Source organism: Anser brachyrhynchus (genome assembly GCF_964034855.1).
Source record: "Anser brachyrhynchus genome assembly, chromosome: 1".
Classification (NCBI taxonomy): domain Eukaryota; kingdom Metazoa; phylum Chordata; class Aves; order Anseriformes; family Anatidae; genus Anser; species Anser brachyrhynchus.
Genome location: NC_137694.1, coordinates 80793942 through 80814270, shown reverse-complemented (window position 1 = coordinate 80814270; position 20329 = coordinate 80793942). Strand labels below are relative to the sequence as shown.

Below are 20329 nucleotides of genomic sequence, written 5' to 3'. Positions count from 1 at the left end.
ATAACCGTGCCACCAAACCACATCCAAAAGGCATATTTCTGAAACGAAGTTTTTTTAAAAAATGAAAAATGTGTATTTTGGGTAAGAGAAGAGAGAGGTAGGAGCAGATAGGTGGCATTCTGTTGTTGTTCTTGTCCTTTCCATCTCCTGGAAGGGTTGGTTTTGGACCCAGGCAAGATACATAACTAGCCCTAGCTAAAGAGAATTCTGCAGTCATCACCACTAACAGTTTTCAGAGCACAATTGTCATTGCAATGAAAACTCCTATTCACATCTCTTGGAAGTATTGGTTTAGGCTGTTCAGCTGTGGATGAGTGAAACAAATGTGAACTAATGCACATTCCCCACCATGTTTGCAGCCTGCTACAGACCATCATAAACTTTTACTCCAGAAAATGAAAATTCCGGAATCTCTACTCAGATCTGTAGATTCATGGTATAAATCTGTTCCTGTCTATACTGCTTAGTCTTCAGCCACAGTGTACAGTGTTGTACAATACATTTAAGAAAAAAAGAAAAAAGCGAACCAGCAGCACCCAACTCCAGCCAAGGATCCTTTGCAACAGGTAATAGAAAAATTGAAACAGAAGGCCTGACAATGCTTAATTTCATAGAGTAGAATAGGGGCATGTAGATCACTAATGTAAAAATTACTCAGGCCATGCCTGTGTCTGAAAGACAATAAAAAGATCTGGGGTTAAACACAAAGTAGGAGAAGAAATGCACCTTCAGCTTCCTATAAGACAATGGTCTGCCCTCAAAAGGACACAGTGAGAACCTGACATGTTTTAGCCACTCATCATATATCCCATACATTCAGCTAGATAGAGTTCATTTGGAAACTACAGCTCCTAGGGACTGTAGCCATTTGTTTATGAACCAGGGTAAAAAAAAAACCTCTTCACTTGACTCCTCTGCTACTACCACTGATGTCTGACTTCAGAGACTATTTTATCTGTTTCCTAGGATGACAGTCCCAGGTGAAACAGCAAACAAGACTATCCAACCGAGATTGCTTACTCTACTAACTATTCTTGCTAACACTGCAGCTTGATATTCCCACAGTAAGATTTGCAGGAACGTGAGAGAAAAGCCACAGCTATGAAACATCCCATCAGATTAAACTGCAACATCCTAACAGGATGCAGATGTAAATGCAAGGCATGCCCACATGAACTGTTCGCAGTTCCTGTTAACTGAAAGAGACAGTAAAGTGTTTAACCCCTTTTTCAATAACTTAGCCACTTCAGAAATAAACTGTTGGGTCAGACCCAGAGATGATGGCCAAGGATCTCATGAAAGTGATACCCACCAAATACTTATCAACCAACAAGTCCTAGATAATTTTGAACAACACTCCTCACACATTTAAAGCCATCTACAGTTCAAACAGGATGCAAACCAATTAATAACTGATGGAGATCTGGTTATATCACAGGCATTTATAGTTTCATATGGAAAATGAACAAGCAATTATTACATTAAACTATTAATTCAAGGCTAGCAAACACCAACCAGTAGTGGACTTCCCACAGTATTTCTTGCATTGCCTAGAGTCCCTAAAATCAGATGTACTTGCTTGAATTACTCTCCATTTTTTATGGGTCTTGCTCTTCCTGGTCTCTCTGCACATATTCCATGATACCAGCCATACTTTAACTCGTGCATGATTGGGAATTTCCACCTACCCAGGAGACTCTCATGCCTGTATCCTGTATCAGCTATTTTCTTTCTGCATGCTCCTCAAGATCTTAATTCATTATGAAAAATAAAGTAAGATTTAAAAAAAAAAAAAATACACACACCAACCAGAAGCTTTTATTGAGTGAAATTTCCCCGCTTCTTTCCTCAGCAGGAAAATAATCATGGCAACAAGAGGGAAAAAAAGACAATCCTAGAAGAGAAACAGAAAGTGCTTTTGTTGCAAGTCATATTCTTGTCTCTATTCTTATTTTGCAGTTTAAAATAGTAACGTATCCTCTTCTTTTATTTGTTTCTCAGAGTGTATCATCGGTCATTAGCTTCTTCTTTAATATCTGAAGAAAAAACAAATTCCTAAGACAATGTAATCTCACTTTACTCCATATTGCCTGAAATTTTTCAAATGTTTTTCAATGTTTTATGTTCAAATGTTTTATGTTGTGAAATTAAATACCCTCCCACCCACACTTGAACTTTTAAGGCACAGGACATCTTCCAGCAAACCTTTTTTGTTTCTAAAATATAAGTCTGTAAATGGAAATCAAAACAAAAGCTATCCCTCCCCCTTCCCCTCTTCCTTCTCAAGAAGTTCTGCCTTGAAGAAACATGTATATACCTCTGGAAGTCTTAAAAATAAATCTGTCCTGTTTATTCATCTTAAGATGTCTGACACAAAACACAACTTAGCCACCTACTTTACTGACCCCATTTAGTCATCATTTCTAAGAGATGAATCTGAGAACTAGCTATTGGATAACTGGGCCAGTCCTAGAAAAAGAGTTCCATTCCCATTCATGCCACTGTTTTGATCCCATAACTGCATTCAAAGGAGCTACCGCTGTCTTGGAACACTTTCCTTATTCCAGACCCACTTCTCAAAAAAAACAAAACAAAAACCAAGAAAAGTCAGCTGGCCTTTCAATTACCAGCAATACTCTCTCCCTTCTTGCTGCTGCTCTCTACTTCCTCTCTTTCAGCAAGTGATGTCAACTCTGGCTCTGTTCGGTGGCTCTGGTACAAACTCTGTCCTGGTGTTGTTATTTCCTTCTGTTTTCCCGTATGTGGCATGGATCCTAGTGTTGTTCCATTGGGCACTTGAAGGAAACATGGAGAGGAGGGCTGGCAAGGTGACTGGGTGTAGGAAGTTTGCTCTGATAAATATTGTCTTCCTGCTGTGCTAGAAGATGGCATTCGTGAGTGCGACTGATTCAAAAATGGAGCTCCCTGCATACAGAAATCATTCCAGGGGACAGCCTGATAGGCAGTGATGCCTGCTGAGGAAAAGGTAACAAAGAATAGTCAGAAGCATGAAAATAAGGAAATTAGGATTAAAACCATGTATATGTAAAAACGCATATGTTCTGCTTCTGACCATGTACTCAGTACAAAACAGTATTAATTATTCCTTAATGCTTACTGCAACAGAGCTGACATCACATAGTTATGAATATTAATTCTGTTGTTTACATTGCAGTATATTTATCCAGAACATTGCTATTAGGAAGGAAAAAAAAAATCAAGTCATAGCATTATAATAACCTAAAGAACATGTATCACTTTAACACAGATCCCAGGTGCATATAATGACATTAGAGAACACACCAAATTGTTTTCCCCCCCACACTCTTGTTTTCCAAATCTGCTTTGCAAAGCATGAGCTGGATGCTTAATCACCACTTTCATTTATTAAAGCTGCAATCCAGGAGTCAGAAATGGTGTTATTTTTTATTTTTTTTTTCCAAATTTGTATATATTAATTCAACTAAATTGCTCACATGCTTAAGTGAGAATTTAAGGTGTATCTACACTGGCAGTTTTTCTCCGCATTGCACTACTGGATCCCTGACCCCAGTTGTCCACACTGCATAAGAGTTACAGGATCTCCTTGGACAGAAGAGCTGTGTGCTGCTATTTATTACCCACTGTGCTCCAGAAAGAAATATGGAATAACAGTATCAACTCAGATGCTATTCCTTCAGCAATCTTCCTTCTTCAGTCCTAGCAAGGCTTGCACCTTTATACATACCTTTATGCTCGTGTGACAAGCCCAAAGGCACACAACACACACTTCTGGCATCACATTGTAAAAACTTTAATTTGGTGTGCTGGAATACAGCCCTCTCATTACTTCTGACACTTCAAATTGAAAAAACACAGAAAATAATTATTATGCCTTACAACCAGAGAGGAGAACCAGCCCAAGTGCTAGATAGCAGAGGTGCTGCCAACCTGTTCTAGAGAATATTAGCCATGAACAACAGTGTGAATGAGGCAGCTTGCACCAATCAGCCTGCAAGTCAGACTCCCTTCCCTGAAAGACCCACAAAAATAGTATAAAAACAGGAGCAGCATTTGCGATCTAAAGCATTTTGTTCTCTTATGTGAAGAGACATACTTTTTGGACCGTGACCTTAATTTAAGGAACATGATGGTCCAAGCAAATGAACTGATAAAGTTAGTGATCTTTCGATTGTACTTGGGCTTGAACAAATTCGAAATACAAATCACTGACACAAAATAAGGAGATTGATAATGCCATTTTTACCTAGTTACTTTTTAAGATTAAAGTACTTCAACATAGTTTTCTAAATAGTATTGCAAATTCATGTCAGAGGAAGAAAAGGAAGCTATATCCATATTCTCTCGGCCCCCATATCCCTAACTCTTCTTTTGCGCTACTGTAAGACACACAACATTATTTCAAAATCGTCTCTGCAGAAGTCCAGCAGAGATAGAAGCCTGTTTTTCTTGCTGTCTCCAAGTACTCCATTTGCTGTGGCACCTTTTCACTTTGCACCCTTGACTGCTACCTACATACATCACAGGCACGTTAGTTTGTTCAATATTGCATTCCTGAAAGAGAGAAGTTGCTCTCCATACCCAAGGAAACCACTGCAGTACCTGACATACTCACATGGTAGTGTTCTCTCTGACACACAGACTAAGTAACTTTTGATTCAAATTAATGGATCACCCAACACTTAGAGAACAGAGGAGAAAAAAAGAAATAACAAAACATGGGCAGCATATACATGTATATTTATGCATGTGTACACACATTAAACCACTGATCATCCTGAACCTTTCAGGTACATTTAGTTACTCCAGAAGAGTAAGATTTCGAAGGATTTCAGAAATTTACCTGAGTTTCCACTTGGCTGCTGTAACACAAGCTGTCCCCCCATGTGGTTCTGTACATATCCCTGTGTGGCTCCTGCTGTCCCATAGGTGACAACCCCACTGTTGCCAGGTAAGGGAAGGAAGGAGGTACTGGACTCAGTGGGTGTTGTAGGAGTGAGGCGGACACTGGAGAGCACATTGCTGGCCAGGTGAACTGGCAGATGGTGGAACTGGGAGAGCTGGTGCTGCTGAGGATACTGGGGCAGTTGGTAAGTTCCACCCTGGCTGCTGTACTGACAGTACGGGGTCTCTATGCTGCCTGGAGACTCCAGCTGCTCAGGGTAATCACAGGAAACTGGTGAACACAAGCTGCAGCGAGCAAGGAAAAAAAGCAGTTCAAAGATCAGAGCAGGGTCAAGAGCTACAGCAACTTGTACAATAAACAATTGCTGTATCTTCCCCTTGACAATTCAAACCCTGATCTGACTCCAACCCTTTCTGTGAAATCCTAGGCACAGGACAAGAGCACCAGAAACCATCTGAGCCAAAAGCTTTCTCACAGCTTTTTCCACAGGATTCTTTAACACTGCATACTGGTAGTGACTACCTTTCCTTCAGTTCCTCCCAGTCTCAAAGGCACACTGCAGTGCTTAATGCATCCTCTCTCAAGATTTCCTGTTCACTGTGCTTCTGAACCCCACTTTCACTTGACACGCATGCAATTATTAAAAGGAATCACTTTACTGAAAGCAGGTGTCTTGTCCTACCATGCACGTTATACATTCTTTTCATACTCCATTTAAAGGAGTTTGCTTTCTTTTGCTCTCCATTCCCAGTCCCATGTCTAAATTCTCACATATGCTCCCATTTATTTCCTTATCCCATGTCCCGGCTTTGCCCCCCTCTCCCCCCCAAGGCTTCTCCCTCAAAGAGGATCTCATCTGTTCCTACCCTTGATTCTGGATGCTGTAAGTGAAGGCCTCCCTGGATCCATTTTCTTGACTGGACAAGCTGCATTCACTGTCAGGAGTGTCCAGCATCAAGGGAACAATATGGTTGCGGGGGTTGAAGGACAGGCTTAGAGGGAGGCTGGCCCTGCGAATGGGCGGAGGGCTGGGAAGACTAGGGAAGCACTCCATTCTGCTGGAACTGAAGTTGAACTGCAGTAATGTCTTTGTCTGAACTGCTCCACAAGCTGCCACCATTCCTGCCACTGAAGAGACTGTGAATAAAAAGAGAGACTGTCATACTAAAAACTGAAGAGAACAAGCACAGGGTCTAGCAAGAGTGGCAGAACAGAAAGGCAAGATGTCAGTGAAAGAGTGGAGGTTAACCAGTGTGAATAAAAGTAAACGAGTAGCAGCACTGCTGCTGGAAAGCAAAAGGGAGTAGTAGCAAGCTCTCTGGAACACAGAATTATGTTTATTGGTTAAATAAAATTACCTTCATGATTTCAGTCTCTGCATACTGGATTTATTCAGCTCTCAAGAAGGCAGCCAAATGAAGCAAAGTACTTCCTGGAAAAAAGCCAGGAAAAAATCCCCCAGCCACCTTCCATCTCTATTGTCCTCTGGGAAGATCGTGCTGCACAGATTATCCTTTTGAAAAATATAATTGGTTTGAAAGAAATAAAAATGTACCGTTGGAGATCCACTGTCTAGGCCACTTTTTAAACCAAAATTTCTCTCCTGGTTTGGCATCTGATGAATCATGCCAAAACTAAACAACAAAAAAAAAAAACAACAACAAAGATGGCAGCTGAACAGCCTTGGGAAAAAGCTGGGAGATGGAAAAGGAAACCAACACCTTTTGGTTTCTAGAGTCTTGTTTCGTGACCTGTCTCCTCAGTCACTGCTGGAAAAGGAGAGGGTAACAGTTTCCTACAGAGCAGCCTCTGTGGAAAGAGGACAATATAGGAAATGGAAAGGTCAGAAGCATATATGCTGGTGATCCAGAATAACAAGTATACACAGATGTTCAAGAAATTTGTATGTGGTGCAAGAGAACAAGATGCTTTTCTGTTAAGCCAAACAGCAAATTCTTACTCTTTAGAGAAATGTAACTGTCTTAAGGTGTGCAGCAGAATTGAAGTGATTTTTCATATCTAGCTAGGTTGAACCAGTGTAAGAATGATGCAGATATAAGAGAAGTATACACTGACATTATTGTTCAGATAGAATTAGTCTACTCCCACACACGGTAAAGCATTCAGGGAATGCTAGTAATATGAATAGTTTACAGCTGTACTTCACCCTTGCAGGCATACAGAGTAACATCAGATGTACTCCACCAGGTGTAAGCCAAAGGCCTTAAGCATAAAACCTAAGCATAATACTGCCATAGCCAGCGCAAGCAACCTTTAGAGAGTTTTGGAATGCATGCCCAGAGAACTGATAACGAGATTCCTCTTCGACCACTTGCAGCTCTATTTCTTAGACTCTGCAGAGAGCTGTGCAACTGTGCTCATCTTATTGCATCTTCCTACTTCTTTTTTTCCAAACTCACACCAACTACGAAAAGAGGCATTTATGACATTTCAGTGAAAACTTTTCAGACTCCTGATTTTGAGCTCACTTAGAAAAGTAGATCAAGATCTGGGATGGCTTCTATAAAGCACTCACGTTCCTAGACAATTCTCAGGGGTTTAGTTCTCAATTTGAACATATTTTTTCTCCATTTTGGGCAACCTTTATGAGGTTCTTGTCACATTCTCAGTCCTGTACAACAAAGCAAGCAGTCAAGACAATATTTAGTTTCCTAACAAGGCAAAATGGCTTAACCAGAAATGAAGCTGAAGATCTCTTCTAATTTATGAAAACATCCATTTGCACTGTTCCTCCTGACCCTTCTGGCCTAGAACAAAGTAGTTCACAAGGCTTTATGAAACAGCAGCCATTCAGGGCACAACTTACCTGAAAAACTATCTATGAAGTTTCAGTTCAATGACAGTAGGATTAGCTATTCTGCAGGTGGCCTTAGCCTTGCTCAGGATGAATGCAAGCAGTAGTAATAACATAGCCCAAGAAAAACACTTCTAAACCCACTTCCTCACCCACTGAGAAGTAAGTTCTATTTTTCAAAAAAATATTTTCAACATTTAGTGCAGATAATCTTTGTGGATCACACCAATAGGATCACGGACAACGATGCTGTGAAGATAGCACACTTGACTTCCAAAGAGCTGGTTCAACCTTTTCTACAATTTCTTCCACTTTTCAGTCCTTTCAAAAAGGACACTGAATGTGTATCTTCTGAATAAAGTAAGAAATGCAATACAGATAAATAATTCCTAGAAAAGTAGTATCTGCTAAAATGTGACACTGTATTTACAAAAGATTCCAGCACTCTGTTCAGTGTTGAATTCTGATCACTGGCTTGAGATCATACTTATATTCTACAATTCTACGACCATTCCAGACCTTGATGTAAAGACATATCCTCAGAAGGCTTTCCAGGGAACAGGTGAATGTAACAATACAATATTTTGTTCATTGCTTCCATTATTTCTGAGTTTTCACTCCGTGAGAAAACCTTGGGAATTTCTGGAGAGCAATTTAAAAATTTGCAGCTTCAGATCTCGCTTCAGTCAGTCTGTGAACCAGTCCTGGCATTACACTTGTCTTAACTTGAGAACAGCTACACAGCTGCTTTCCTGTACTATAGCTGCTTTCTCAGCATCCTGGCAGAGTTAAGACACCCATTCTTTAATGGGTTTCATAATTTCCAATGAATGGGATAGAGTCTTAAATGGAAAAAAAAAAGCATATATTTCTCTCCCAATGACTGATTTCAGTCTTTCACCAAACTTTAGAGGACTGAGACCTATGTTAGAGAGGTGTCTATGAATTTAAAAATGAGCATGGTCTGAACTGTGATGTTATATTCTATGAAGCTGCTTTCTCTGTTGTTAACAGACCAGATCACATGCACAACATTTGCTATTCGAGTGACACCTATCTGCTTTGGAGCCCTTCCTCTTGACAACTGCCATACGTGACTTTCTTAATCAAAACACATTATGCTGACTCCAGAAGGCCTTGGCATGAGACACCTGCCACAATTCTGGCAGATAACTAAGGAGCTGCTTGCAGACTGTTTGGGAGGCCTGGGGACCATGATTAACTGCTTACCAAGCCCAGGGTTGGGTACAATACAGGTGATGTTGAGCAACCAATCTGACTTCAGATGGTCTGCTTACAAGGACTGATTTCTCCAGCATCAAGAGTTCATCAAAAGACTCTGTTACTATGGGTCTGTCACACGCTATCCAATCCAGTTTCTTCTAAAACATGCCTGCGTAATCACAGCATTTACTAGAACATTAAGGGCCGCCATAAACCTCTTTGCAGATGCATCCTCTTCGTTACATTATTATAAATTATGAGAAGAAAAAGCATACATCTTGCAACTGGCTTCTTGAAAGTTAATCAACCTTAGGAGCAAAAGCATTCTTCAGTTACTGGAGTAAAGATCAGTAAGCTAACTTCAGCCTTTAACTATGCTGCTCAGGTAAGTATGTCAGTCTGATCTTCTAGATTTTCAGTAGGTTGGAACCTACCACTTCTTTAAAAGGTATGACTCTTGGTTGCCATATCAGCTCCACATCATCAGCTTTAAAGTAATTTGTTCAAAGGCCAGAATCCTGGATTATAGTGAACTCATTAGGGCTCGTGGAATTTATTTACTGTTCTTTGACAGATCATGTCAAACCTCCCAAAATTGCTCCCAAGATTCTTACTCCATTCCCATCTCTGCTACTGGGTAATCACAGGCTGGGCTCCCAACATGTGTCCTCAGCAAAAAAGCCACAGGAAACAAAACACTACCTACCAAAGTATTGGAGGACAAAAAAACCTCCTCAAACAAACCAGAGGCATAGAAAATAAAAGTTATTTCTTAAGGGGTAAGGAGACATAAGTATTTCTTCTGTCCACAAACAGCTTCAGCAAAGTAGGCATCATCAGTTAAATCCTCAGAAATTTCTTAAAATATGCAAAATTATCCAAGAACATGCACAACTGCCTGCCTAATTTGGCCTGAAGAACTGCTATAATTGGTAGTTTATGTACACACAGGGTCAGTGCTTACCTGCACAAACTTGACCTTGTTTTGCACATAAAAGGCATTTCACTGTACATGCATCCAAACTTTCCATAACACTAAGGGAGTTCAGTCAGAAGAAGCGTAAGAGAAATTGGGGTTTCATCTCTGAGCAACTATTTACGATTTAAGTCAGTAAATCAAAGAAATATATCCATAAGAAGTCTCAGACAAACAAGAGAAACTTCAAACAACTAGAAATATCAAATATAAACACACACACACTACTTTGTTTAAAGTAAGCTACCTGTCTAGTAAAAGTAGTATGAAAACAATTTTAAGATCAAGACAAGCTCAAGTAAGAATTTCTGAAGCACAAATCGACTCTAGTGGGGCTAACACCAAAACCAGAAACCCTAATTGCCAGAAAGAAACAACATATCTCAACTACAACTTGCTGACATTTCTAATCAACTTGTTTGGAGAACTGACCAAACAGTTAGACAACAACAAGGACAAAAAAGAAAAACAACACATAATCAGAACTACTGTCTAGAGAACAAGGAAAAACAAAGGAAAAGAAAGCACTGAGCACTCTCCAAAGGTGTCAGCTAACAGATCATGCTGTTCTCATATATGTAAGTCATTTGCTTGTCCAGCTGAAAGTGGTTAAACACTGCTATCAAGGAAAGCATCTGAATAATCACCCCCTTAGGCCACAATCTGAGTGCAACTACAGCATTGCACAGGTTGCAGGTTACTTTCCTGAAACATGCCATCAGCTGTTTCCACTGAGGCCACTTTTACTAGCTTTTGCCTTGTCCATTGATGAGCTTTTTATTCATTTGTTCGCTCTTATTTTGCTTTTTACTTTGGATCTTATACCATCCACGTTTTGTCGCCTTTATTTTCTTAACATTTCTAATAAAGAAAGAAGGTGAGCCCTGAATGGCCCTATTTATTGGCAATTTTTTTTTTCTGAACAAGGCTGAATGAGTCTGCCTATATACAATGCCAGATTGAGGGGCTGGGTGGAGGGAAGAAGGCTTAATTCCTCATGGTTGTGCTATCCCACCCTTAGTAAGGCAATGTTTTGAGAGACGCTTTTCCTGTGATTGGGCTATGCAGCTCCCTCTCCTATGTGGACTCTACGTATTTAGTAGCATACTTTTCCTTCAGAAAGAGCAGTAACTTAGATCTCTACTGTACCTAGACAACAATTTTCTCATAACTTGTAGAAATGTAACTTTAATACTTTCACCTTCTGTTGGATTTGATTGAGTCAAACAAACATGGCAGGAAGGGTGGGTTTCTTAAACAGTGTGCAACCTGTGTGTGGCACTTTATGCACACCACACACCTCCCTGCCCTCAGGAAACCAGGAAAAAAAAAAACAATCACTGAACCTCAGTTTGTGTGCAAATCATGCCTCTTTTCTGCAAAGAGATTTAGAAATGGTAATTTACTTTTTTTCCCCAAAACAGATCTGTATCTAGAAAGCATTTACCAGCCTTAGATAGTATAACTAGATTTCATTACTTCTTTCCCAGCATGAAGAGAACAAGGAAAAAGTTTGTTCTCTTACACACACCTAGCAGAATGAAGTATATTCTCACCTTCCCATGTCCTTAATACTGAAGATACTGGGGTTTCATACAAGTGAAGAAAGCATGTATTTCATAAAAGCTAGAATTACACACAGTAAAAGAAATACATGACAGAAGCAAGTTAGAAGGATTCAGGGAGTAAAAAAAATAGATACCTTTATCGGTTATTTTCTCACGTACCCAATCCAGTCTCAGGGACATTCACATCGTGCAAAGAATTCAGACAGGACATTTCTTTCCCAACAGAAAAACTGTTTGGGTTTTCCACATCAGGAACTGCATCCCAGTGTGCAGATTCTCCGGAAAAAATTGCTCAGTACAGACAGATGACAAGATCACATCCCTGAATGCAAATTTATTTCTTTAACAGACATATTCTCTCCTGACTAAATAGCATGACTGCAGATGTACTTTAGGAACCAGGAGAGTTCTGCAGACAAGTATAGAAATATGAGGATGTTTGCTTTGTTTCCTTTAAGTAAATTATTTTGCAAATCTTGGTCTTTATCTAATTAAATACAGGCCTCAATGACTGCACTACTTCATCATTCTGGAAAGCAGTGAATTATTCAAACACTTTGACCATGTTTACTCTGTTGCACGAAGAGGAAAAACTAACTAACTTAATTACAGTCATATTGGTTAAACAGCTCATAGAGTTAAGGTAGTCCTTGCCTTGAGATTGAAGATTGACAGGCATATTTAAGTGATAGAAGTGCTAAATTACAGTATAACAAGAAAGTATCTCTAATAAGTATCTCTCTTTTAACATATGTTTATTTATTAGCATTCTAAACTTATTGATAGGTTCTTACATTTGCTTTCTACAATGCCAAAGTATTTTGTCAGGTATCAGTACTATTAAGATAAATTAAAGTCTCTGGGTCGTATTAGAAAGTGACCTGCACAGAATTGCTCTTAATACTGATAAACTAATACATTTATAATACAAGGGGTCAGAAATGTTGGCATGAATTTCAAAAGAATGAATTACACTAGAGAGCAGAAAAATACTGTACCACCTGTTTGCATGTCTATTGTCTGGGATATCCGTCCCTAAGGACGTGGTGAAATTTACATTATTTTAAAAATATTTTCAAGTTGTGCCAACTTGGAAAAGTAAACATATACATGAAATGCTTTAGGGAACATTCCTGACTCCAAGGAATGCTACAATATTCCACATGTGAATACACAATTGAACAAATCCTCTCTTCTTTGCTTGCCATCAATCTTGAAAGTCTAAATGCCGCTCAGATAGAAAACTGATCCAACAGCACACCCCATTGACTTTCAACAACACTGCAATAGCAATTAAACGTGGATATATGCTTGGGAACTCACCTAGTCTCATCCTGTCAAAGTCTTACAAAGACTGGTAATTTGCACTATTCATACATGTTTGGGGAAGTTAAAAAGCCTCTTCTGGAGACAGAAAGGTATGCAGTTCCTGAGGAAAGGCTCTACACTCCAATGGCTTAGACAATGCACCTTCCTCACAAAGCTCACTGCATTACAGGTTGCAGCCAGAACACTACAGTCTAAACCAGAACAAGGGATGTGTATATCCACCCCAAAGAGTATGTAACAGCCAGTGCAGTACTTTCATCATGGTTTGGAAAAGCACCTCCAGCAGTACCAGTATCATAGAGCTGTAACAGAAGAATGCCTCAATCGTGTATCCTTATGAAGTCATACTCAGAATTCCTTGCTGAGTAATAGTACGTGAATGAGTAAGAACAGCAAATCTGGCTCTAGTGTTAGTATGGATGCACCACCCAATACAGCCATTAACTTGATTAGGAGGGAGCTGTTAAACTTGGTATCACTTCTTGGACTGATGGGGTTGGGCTCCCCAGTGACCTTAAGACCAGTGTCTGTGAATCTACCAGCACCACCAAAAATTACTGCAAGAATACCTACACTGATATTGGTCTCACCTGAGGAGGAAGCAAGCGGCGCTGAATGCCCAGTGAGCAGGCTGGAGCAGTTCCCAGCTGTAGTGTCTACATTCAACACAGAAGACTGGTCATGAACAAAGTCAGGCAATGGAGGCATGGGCAGAAGAGGGACTCTGGAATTACACATAAAAAGTATAAGCACAGACCAGAAGACAAGACATTACCACAAAACACACAACCCAGCTACCCTACAACAGGAAAATGCTAGATCATTAGCAGGTGGAAACAGAAATATTAGCTGACTTATGAGTGCAATGAGACACAGGGCAATTGATGCTGTATCAAGCAGTATTTGGGGAAGTGGTTCTGGACTACCAGTGTAGAAAGGACAGACAGCAGGGACAGCGCAATGAAGTCAGTCAAGTGGTCTCCAATCTCTCACTTAACTATTCTGTTTTTATCTTCTCATCTCAAGATTCTTGCTCCAAATTGCCATAAATGTCTCCCCCTGGAGACAAACTTCTCCTACCCACACACTTGAAAGACCACCCACCCTCTCACATATTCCCTTTTCTCTCCAACATAAGTATTCCAAGATCAACTCTGAAAGGTGCTAGCTTGTATTTCTTCAGATAAGCCCATCTCTTTGTAAGACTGATCTGAGCAAGCAGCATGTCCATCACCAAGTGGAAAAAAAACACGTGAAAATGGAAAGCAATGGTGGAAGGAGGTTGGGATAAAAGATTTCTCAAGTTCCCACAAAGGGCTTGGCCAGCACATATACAGAAACTAAAAATGTAGGACTGACTCCACAGATCCCTTTATCTCATTTTCTGCTCTCCATGTAATCTCAGCAAGAGGGCTTTCAACAGTTATTTCAAAACAGTATTACAGGGTAACCAAAAGTTCTCTTAAGAGGACCCACTACAATTTGCCCACAAGTCTGTCAGGCTGGAAAATACAGAAGGACTACAAAGGTCTGCTACAAAGGTCTAACTCAATGGTGTAGTTCAGCATGGCTTAAATGCAAAAGGCACAGGAAAAAAATTAATTTGTTAGGTATCTATTGTGGAGAAATGAGGAAAATAGATTTCAGTCCCTCACCCAGAACTGTCTGTCCCTGTAGGGACTGACAGGGCTGATGCTGAGTATTTTTTCTTGCCTTTCACATTCAGCTTCTCTGTTTTTCGCCACTTTGCCCTGCGATTCTGAAACCAGACCTGATAAATAGAAAGAAAGGATACATTCAGGAAGGAAATGATCTACATACAGGAACACAGGCAAAGAAGCAGCAATAACTGCCTCCATGCATCACTAGGTGAATCCAGAACTCTCAAGAAACCTTTCTTCCACAGAACATCTGGAAGATTCACTGCAGAGAGGACCAACAGCAGAAAAATACCCCAACCAGCTTCCTGTGTTGCCCACAACAGAACCTCCAAGATAAAAGAGTTCAATCTCCTTAGTCTTTTACCCACCCACTTGTCTCTTCACAGAAAACAGGAAGAGATGATGGAGTACACAACAGCAAGCTCCACTGTCATTTTGGTATTTTTGGGGGTGAGTGAGGATTGGTGATTGTTCATACACTGTCCATCCACAGGAGCCACGCTCTTATCACTGCAGCCTCTACCCCATTACTCATGAGCTCCTCTTTCCTTTCTACTCAAGCTCCTCCTTCCTGCCTCAGTCCCTCTCCCTGTTGTTTTCTGGTACTGATCCCACAGTCAACACTGTTACCCACACAGCCTTACCATGATACGCTGTGGTGTCACCCCAACCACAGTTGCAATCTCCCTCCTCTTCTCATTATCAGGGTAGTGGTCTTCCTGGAACATCTTCTCCAACTCTTCTAGCTGCTCTAGAAATGATGCATTGTTCAAAGAGAGAGAGATAGGGAATATGTGATAAGGAAGCAAACCAATAAAAACAAGAGAAAAGAGACAGAAAAATACAAAAATGAACTTTTTTACTATTCTTAGAAATACATGAACATAAGGGATATTTTCTTAAAAGCAAGCACAAAAATAAACAAGTGTCTTCTTCCACAGTAAAACAAGGAGCATTGCTAGCAATACTTTAAAAGCAAGGCACTCAGCAACCTTTATTTGAAGAAGTTCTCACATTTAATACTGCAAAATGCATTGCACATACCATTTAGAGCAGTTCAGCATCTCTGTGCTGTGCCTTCAGTATGGTGTAAGAAACACTGGTGCTGTTGGCACTATAAGTGCCACTGTCTACCATCAGGTTCCCCATTATCTACCTGCACTATAGAAGGTACGTGACTTCTTCCTGACAGGTTGCAGAATTTCTGGGTTGTCACATAGCTCTTTTTTTTCCTTGGTTTCACCATGGCTACTTCCAGATTCCAGGAATGAAGACAGCTTGTAGGACTGCTGAGCTGCAACACTGGCTGAAGGACATTTGGATGATCTGCAAGTAGTTGGGCCACATGCATCCTGTAATGATGCTAGCCTGCAGAGATCTCCAGAGATGGCACTAGTGGCTTTCTCAGCACACATTCCACTTCTGTCATTATTTTTCTTTGTCCCCTTTTCAGTCTCGTCCGAATAATAAACCTCACACTGTTCATGTGACTCTGACTTATCTGTGGGTTCCTGTGCAAACTCAACCACAGGAAGTAGGGGCACTGAATTCATGTCACTGAGGAAATTTGTCAGCTGTCCAGATGCTGAGGCAAAGTTGATTGGGCAGTCAAGGGCTGCAGAGTCTTCAGAAGTTGACGCAGCTGCCTGCAGCATGCAGTAACTGCCATCTCCCTCCTCTTCCTTCACAAGACTGGTCCTATCTTCTCTTCCCAAACTATTCTCAACTTCCTCTTTTATAGTTGCACTTTGGAACACCGATGGCACATTGCATCCTGTACCATGCCCGCCAACAGGATCAGCATCTATCACAAAGTGCTCAGTGTTCAGTAACATGTCCTCCCCCTTGTTCTTGCACTCTGCAAGGGAAAAATGAAAAACAACACCCCCCACACCAACCCAAACGCGCACTGTAAGCCAGATGTGCCTAGATTTCAGTTACGGGAGAGGTACTGAAACACAACAGTGGAAAAAAAAAAAAAACAGCTGGGGAATTCAGAATGAAAACTGACCAGGATAGAGTGCTGCTAGAAGAGCAACAGAAAAGAATGCGATATGGCTAACATGGAGATATTCAAACATCTGAGACTAGAAAAGCCTCATCTTGAAAATGAAGATGCCTGCAAAAAAAAAAAAACAATTAACTTCAAACCACAGGAAGAATTAATATCAGATATAGAGAATAAAGATAAGGGTGTGTATTACAGATACAGTAGAATTTGTAAGGAGACGAGCACTGGGAATAACAAAGGTCTTTCAAATAAAGAATAAAAATCAGATGACATATCAAGTCCCTAAGTGACCCCTTACTAAAATAAGCAAAAAACAAATACAAGCCAAATTCTGGCCTACTCTGTCAGCAGTGATTATCTGACAAATGACGCCACTTCTTGATTATAGAGGTTTCTGTTTCTATCATACTGAAGTTTACCAAGGAAAAGATAATGAATTATTTTATAATGAATATGATAACGAATAAACTTCTAGTAACTTTCTTACATTAGCTTTCCCCAGCTTCAGGCACAACACTAATGAATAGCAGACCTACAGAATGGGTAATGAAATAGCTGGCTGAGGACAAAAATAGGTGAAGTTTGACCAAGTTTAACAAAAAGCATAACTGCATCACACTAATAGAGATCAAAAAGTAGACGGTAAGTCAGAAATAACACAGCAAGAGAAATAAAGTAGGCAACTACTACCGTAACAGAATAAAAAAATAAGCATTATTCTTTTCCAGCTGACACGTATGTTTTCAAACCATGAAAACCTGCTGATTGTCTCTGAATGTATGCAGAACTGACTGTGTTCTCTGTTATTTTATTTCTAGAAGGTGACTATTCCTTAAGAATAGAAAGTAGAGTAACGGAACCATCTAATCACTTCTTTATGGAAAGAGGAAGATTTGAGCAGATTGTTGGTAGCATTTCAATTTTAAGTGCATACAGAGAAATTTGGCAATTTAATTTTTTGGAAACAAAAATATCTAAGAATCATTTAATTTCACTCTATCCTACTTCTGACATACATTAGTGCAATGCCAAAATAACATACTTGCTTTTTGCCTCAATGTTTTTTTTTCTTAAACAATTGTTAAATCAAGTAAGAACCTCACAAAACCAGTCAGCTGTGTGAATGTTGATGGAAGTATGAAGGGACAACAGGCTGTTTTCAAGACCTTCCAATTTTCCTTTTTACAGAATTAAGAGAACTGAATTAGTTGTATTGGAAAGAGACAGGAAACTATGTACCCGTAATAATTTGATCTTATTAAGCAGCAAGTTCCCACTGCTGTTAAATGAGATGAAATATACAAATAGGGAGGGCCAAGAACTGAGTGAGGCAGAAGTTGGCTATGTTTTACATGATTCCTTTTTTCACTGTCCTCCCTGCTGTATTTGAACTTGTTTCAGTCCTGCTCTTGCTCATTATGCAAGAAAGCTAGTATTTTCACATCATCCATTCTGTCAAATTCTGCCTTAAAAAAAAAATAGTATTTTCAGCTTCATGTTTTGATTTAAGAAGGCTTTTTACTTGTATGTGCTTACATCAAAAAATACATTTCAAAGTCACGTGTGTGCCCCTTGTGTCTACAGTAGAGACAGATCAACAGCAGGGATTTTGCACCACCTGCAGAAATAATCCTTCATGAAATAGAAATCGCTACCTCTATTTCTAAGACATACAGCAAAAGCCTGACAACATATAACTTAGTATTGCCAAGAAGAGGTCTGAAATGAAAATAAAGTTCAGAAAGACAGGACCTTCATGGCAACAACTAGGGAGTTACCAACACACCCCTTTCTTCCATCATTGCTATTGCAAGCGACCAGACTGAACAACACTTGCCCCATTTTCAGATAAATAATCTTAAACAGAAGGGATTTTAACTGGCTGAAAAAAATCATACTAACAGAGTCTGGAATGCCTGAAGGTGCAGAAGCAGGAAGCAAAGTCATCTTTTTCTCCTCACAGCTACCCTCTCAGAAGTTACTAGAACAAGGCAGCCACTTGCACAGTGACAGCAAGACTTTGAAGGTTGGTTTGAATGTTTGGTACAAAGCAACCTCTACACACAGGGAGAAACATGAACTTCGCAGAGCCATCCACACAAGCTCAAAGATGAAAATTGAACAGTGGGTGAGGGATGTAAGTGCTACCAGTCTAGAAACCCTGCAGCAGCAGGACCCCATTACTGATACGAAGCAAGTATATATAGTGACATGAAGGGAAGACCAACAGCCCAGCCTTCTCGCTTTTACAATCCCAGAGACAAGTGCCACACAGATGCCCAGCCAGCAGCAGCTCACTGCCCCCGAACCAGCGAGGGCACCCCAAACAAAATGGCGGCACCCCAGCGGCACAAAAAGTGGCCTAGGGGAGGTGGTGAGGGAGTTATCCTCCGCTGGGGCTGCTCCCTAGGCTCGTTATCGGGTGCCTCCCCTCCAAAACTGAGAAGAGCCAGTGCCCCATCCCTGCGGCGGGACCCTTACCCAGCCCTTGAAGCACCCGCTCCTCCTTCGCTCCCGCCCCGTCCATGCCGGCTTGGCGGCGGCCGGTCCGGCTCGGCTCAGCCTGGTAAATGGCGGCAAGCCCCAGCGGGCTCATCAGGGCCACCTGCGGTACCAGCCGCCTTCTGGGCAGAGCGTGGCCCAGGCTGCCGGACCGACCTACCTCAGCCGCATGGGGGGCGGCAGAGGCGGGCTCCCCCAGCGGAGGAGTGGGACGACAGCGCTCAGCGGCATCGTAGCTAAAGTGGAGGCAGCCTGGAGAGCCCTGACGGGCCTGGTAGCGAGCCGCTGGTGGCCCGTTGTGGCGACTGGGGCTAGCACCTGCTTGCCCTCTACCCGTTCAGGCGCCATCTCCTGAGGGAGACAATGTATGAAGACACTCGTCTAAGACCACCTGAAAGATTGTGCTCCCAAAGTTTGCGTGAGAAGTGGGTTTAAATATCACTAATGGCATGCATTTGGAACCCAGATGTTACAAAATTGATTTGTGTAATAGATCACGCTGAATGAGATAAACCTCATTATCTTCCCTTGTGGGATGGCAGCAAGACAGCTTCGTTTTTTGTGTGCTCTGGCTGTAGCTGTTTTGAAATACTTCTAATTCTCCATAAACTAGTAGTTACAGGAAATAAGTGGCACTTCTTGACTTTTTGGTGCTGTCATCTTGCATTGTTTTCATACTTAAAAGTCTTTTAATAAAAATAAAAATCAAGGCTCCTAACTCAGTGATACCAGGCAATTAGTACTCTCATGCTACAAGTGTTTTCATCAGCTCTGATAAAATTTAAAACAGCTTTGCGTACTTGCAGGTGAGAACACAAGATGTAGGGGAGGAGTGAACCAAGTCTGTCTTATCTGAGTTCTTTCTTGCTTTGCGCAGCTGATGGAGAGACCTGTACTGTAACTTGCATGGATGACAATGGTTCTGAAAATCAACTCTTCTTCTCTTGCATCTTCCATGTTCAGCTTTTCTAACCACTGAGTGAAGTGGGGCTGGCTCTAAACACAATTTGTATGTCTGCAAACAAGACAGACAGTCCTTGCTTAATGAATGTGATTTGCTTAATTGTGTTCTGCTCCACCATGATGAAACATCCTTCATCCTCATCTTGGTTATAGGCTCGGTATCTTAATGCTGGCATTCTCCTATTGTGCGTTTTCCCATACATCCTGTTTTTGTTACAAGGCTCACTCTAGCATCCAGGGTCATGCATCTGCAGATACTTTCACTTGAGTGTTGTTACATTGTGTTAAATGAGTGTAAACTGAAGCAGGTGCACCAGCATTCTGAAGACAGTACAATTAGTATGACAGTGCACCTGGTTCCGCCACAAAATACA

At 40.9% G+C, this 20329-nt stretch overlaps 1 protein-coding gene across 7 annotated transcripts; it reads right to left on the bottom strand.

Moving 5' to 3' along the window:
* Positions 1–1801: 1801 nt before the first annotated feature.
* Positions 1802–19143, bottom strand: NOBOX (NOBOX oogenesis homeobox). Of its 7 annotated transcripts, XM_080583513.1 has the most exons (11): positions 18972–19143; positions 18393–18545; positions 16491–16598; positions 15636–16337; positions 15124–15230; positions 14474–14589; positions 13409–13542; positions 5773–6043; positions 4844–5190; positions 2628–2975; positions 1802–2036 (listed from the first exon to the last, which is right to left on the bottom strand). In XM_080583513.1, exons 3-11 carry the CDS (start codon positions 16558–16560, stop codon positions 2008–2010), a joined length of 2124 nt encoding a protein of 707 aa, XP_080439639.1. In that variant the 5' UTR covers positions 16561–16598; positions 18393–18545; positions 18972–19143; the 3' UTR covers positions 1802–2007. The 7 variants fall into 7 exon arrangements, with proteins under 7 accessions (XP_080439639.1, XP_080439638.1, XP_080439641.1 ...); XM_080583512.1 differs by lacking the exon at positions 18393–18545; XM_080583515.1 differs by lacking the exon at positions 18393–18545 and having other exon boundaries at positions 15636–16283.
* Positions 19144–20329: the final 1186 nt, after the last annotated feature.